The following is a 3,496-nucleotide window of genomic DNA, read 5'->3' as shown; positions in this document are numbered from 1 at the left end:
TATATTATATTATATTATATTGGTTAATGCCCTGTTTTAGGAAATACAGACTAAAATATTTGTAGAAAAAGAAAATCATTTGAGCAATTTCCTGTACTGGGTCATAGAAAAGATTTCTAGATACTTAACTATAAGTTTCAGAGTATTTACAAGAAAAGAAGACATTTTTCCATTAGACCATAAAACTTTTCCATTAGAACATTTTCCCTTTAAAGCTTTAGTCTTCTGCATGCCTAGTACTTGCATGTATTAGGTACTCAAGAAATGCATATTGACTTGTTAAATGACCAAAAAAAAAAATCCATACACCTGCCTGATTTAAAAAGATTTTTGGAGTTAAATGTAAAGACAAGATAAAAATGGAATACAGAGGGGCTATAGAGTTGGCTCAGCGGTTAAGAGCACTGAGTGCTCTTGCAGAGGACCTGAGTTTGATTCCCAGCACTCACATAGCTGGTAACAACCATCTTAATTCCAGGTCCAGGGGATCTGACTCCCTCTTCTGACCTCCATGGGCACTGCATGACATGGATGTACTTATACACATGAAGGCAATGCATGCATACACATAAAATAAAAGTAACAAATAATATATTTTAAAAAATGGAATATAGATATTAGACCATGGTATTGACCATGTAAGTGATAGAAACCAGACAGGTGCTTGAGAAATGACAGAGGGCAAAAACACTGAGAGAGTGGATGACACCTGAGACAGTGACATCACTCTCTAGAAGGGACCCTTAAAGGAAATGGATAAGCAGGATGCTACACAGAGTGCTTTATGCCATCCAGAGAGCTCATTTTGGAGAAATCTGGACATTTCAAATGCTGATGGAGCACAGAGCTACTGAAGTTGATGTTACAGGTGAGGAGGTAACTGAGAACATAGGTTTTCTTCTATAGGTTTACACATAATCCTAAACATTTTAAAATTTCTTATCACAGACATGTGCCTTTGAAAGTAACAGTTACTCACTAAAATTATAGAATTTAGTAAAAAATCTTCTAAAAGAAGTTCCATCTGAAGCCCCAAGAAGTTAGGTTACTGACTTATGTGTTCCAGGTCACATGGTTACTATGTGACAGAGACTGAATCCAAATTCTTCTGATTTTCCCAACTGCATAGTTTTTCCATGATTTCAGGGTGATTTAACACACTGATGTCAACAGCAGATTCTGACCTGCTTTCTGCAGAAATCCACGTCATGAGGAGGGAGAGGAAGGAGATGTGGGCAGAGACAGGCTGAGGTAGGGATGCCATCTCCGAGACGCTCTCCTACCTGCCCACTAAACTGAGAAGCTCCATGAGATTTTTGCTTAAAAAAAAGTCACCTGCTAGAAAAAATATGCAGACCATATCAAAGAAATGTTCAAATCGATATATATTTCAAAACATGATTACCGGGTAATTGCGCTGAATAGTCCTCGAATGCGGGCCTTATGTCTAGCCACAAAGGCTTCGGTAAAAATTACTCCTCTGTTATCAAGATCAATATGTCCATTGATAATTCTGCCAAGTCGCTGAGTTAATGCCTAGGAGTAAAGATGTCAATTTTTATTAATTTAAAACAACAAAATTAAACATATACATTTTTATAGTCCTAGTCCATTCATGCCATGTGTCAATGATGTACCAGCTGTGACAGAAATTTCAGGCACAAATTCCATGGCATATAAACTAAAATGACAATCAGTATCAAGAAAGCTCTATTATCTCACACTAGAGTAAAGAAATGAGTCACACCGTTTCTATGATAAAAGGTTGAACTATAATAGCCCTAGCCAACAATGCTTATATTATATCTAAGGTAAAGTAAAAATGATTAACCAATTTTCTTGACACAGGCAGCTTCTAACATACAAATGTCAAGACATAAAGATAGGTCTAGAGAAGACCTATGCCTTGGGTCAGTTATATGTAAAATAAGTCTGGACATATTTCATATCCCCAGATAAAGTGCTCAAGTCAGGTTGTCTGATACTTTTATAACACAGAAAAATGTTTTCAAAATAAGTGGCATTGACAGGATTCAAATCCAGGTCTGTTTAACTCCAAAGTCCTAGAACTTAGTTTATCAGTCACTCTCAGGGTGTCTTATGGTTCATGATGACTGTAATCATTTTCAACAATCTCAGAGCCATCAATTTATGGGACATATCCCCAAAATATAGTGCTTTGAGGTATATCAAGTCATCTACTTATAATAAATCAATTTATGTTTAAAATATGTGATGTTTCTTTCTTCCACTAAGATTCTTTATTTAAAATTCTTTATACTGTTAGGAAAAAAAGTACCTGTGTGAGAAAGTTTCCAGGAAGGTCATAGGTTTTACACAATTCTGATATGGTTACTTGACCACTTTCTTGTAATTTATCATTTACCTCTTCTGCTAACCGATCCAAATAGTTCCTAGTGTTGAAGAAAAGAAAAATAAAAACATCTTGGTTTTCTTCTGCACTCTTCTTTTCACTCCTCCCTGCTGGAGTAGAGTTTGTCCCACAGTAGTGAAGAGGGTGTGACTGAGCATCAGTCATTACTAACACTCTAAAGCTTATGTTATCCTCATGAGCATAACTAAATGTAACCTTAATCAAATGAAAATTTCTTTTTCTGCCAGTGGAAACTTTACAGTTATTTTGCATTAGTAGTTTTTGAACAAATTTGGTTTCAAAGTTCAGTTTATACAGGATAAATACAAAAATTGTGTTTCTGTAATGCTCTCACAGAATAAGGATCAAAATTTATACCATTTATGAAGACATTAATTCTTAAGTGGTGTAATTTTTATAATGAAAGCAGCACCATATGAGCTCTAAATGTCTAACTAGCCACAACTGGCTCAAATTTATTACTATTTGACAGAAGGAAGGAAAAGGAAGGAAAATATTATACTTACTCATCTATCAATTGTCCCAATACTATTTGGACATGCTTTTCTGATTTAACAATGTCACTGATTCTATTTTCAATATGAGTCAGGTCCACATTAATAACCTAGAATTAAATAGGAGTTTCTCAAGTTTGAAATTACACATTCAGAGACATACTTTTATACTTATTCTTAGATGAATTTTGGATTGATTTAAATACTATTAATATTATTAGGTGAGTGTGATGGCACACACCTGTAATCCTAACATTTGGGAGGCAAAAGCAAGATACACACAAGTTCAAGGCCAGTGTGGTCTATCAGACAAGACAGTGTTACACAGGGTCCTGCCTCAAAAGCTAAAATGCAAACTAACAAAATAATGCCAAAGCATTGGTTCAAAAAAATAAAAAAGGAAAAAAAAAAAGTCTCATTGCTTATTTATTTACTTTAAGTTCTGAAGAATTACATTTTTCCTTGTTAAGAATAGTGTCTTTCATATAAAAGACACTATTTCACATTAAAAAAAATTAGTTTCTTTTATGAAGGATACTTTGGTGATGGTCACATACGTTTTTAAAAATATTTTCTATATTTTAAATGATTTCTCTAATATGCTTTG

General features: G+C 34.2%; 1 protein-coding gene across 2 annotated transcripts in view; it reads right to left on the bottom strand.

Annotated features, from left to right (window-relative positions):
* The window catches only part of Ufl1 (UFM1 specific ligase 1), a 33,635-nt gene that overhangs the window by 27,269 nt on the left and 2,870 nt on the right, over positions 1 to 3,496 (bottom strand). For both annotated transcript variants that reach the window (XM_008839600.3, XM_008839601.3), the window contains exons 4-6: positions 2,902 to 2,999; positions 2,300 to 2,414; positions 1,406 to 1,536 (exon numbers count right to left, since the gene is read on the bottom strand). In XM_008839600.3, the coding sequence (XP_008837822.1) occupies positions 1,406 to 1,536; positions 2,300 to 2,414; positions 2,902 to 2,999 (344 nt within the window). The remainder of the gene's footprint in view (positions 1 to 1,405; positions 1,537 to 2,299; positions 2,415 to 2,901; positions 3,000 to 3,496) is intronic.

Source organism: Nannospalax galili, unplaced genomic scaffold, assembly GCF_000622305.1.
Source record: "Nannospalax galili isolate Female #2095 unplaced genomic scaffold, S.galili_v1.0 scaffold78, whole genome shotgun sequence".
In the NCBI taxonomy this organism is placed as follows: Eukaryota; Metazoa; Chordata; class Mammalia; order Rodentia; family Spalacidae; genus Nannospalax; species Nannospalax galili.
The sequence above is the reverse complement of the archived record's forward strand: the minus strand, read 5'-3'. Positions and strand labels throughout refer to the sequence as shown.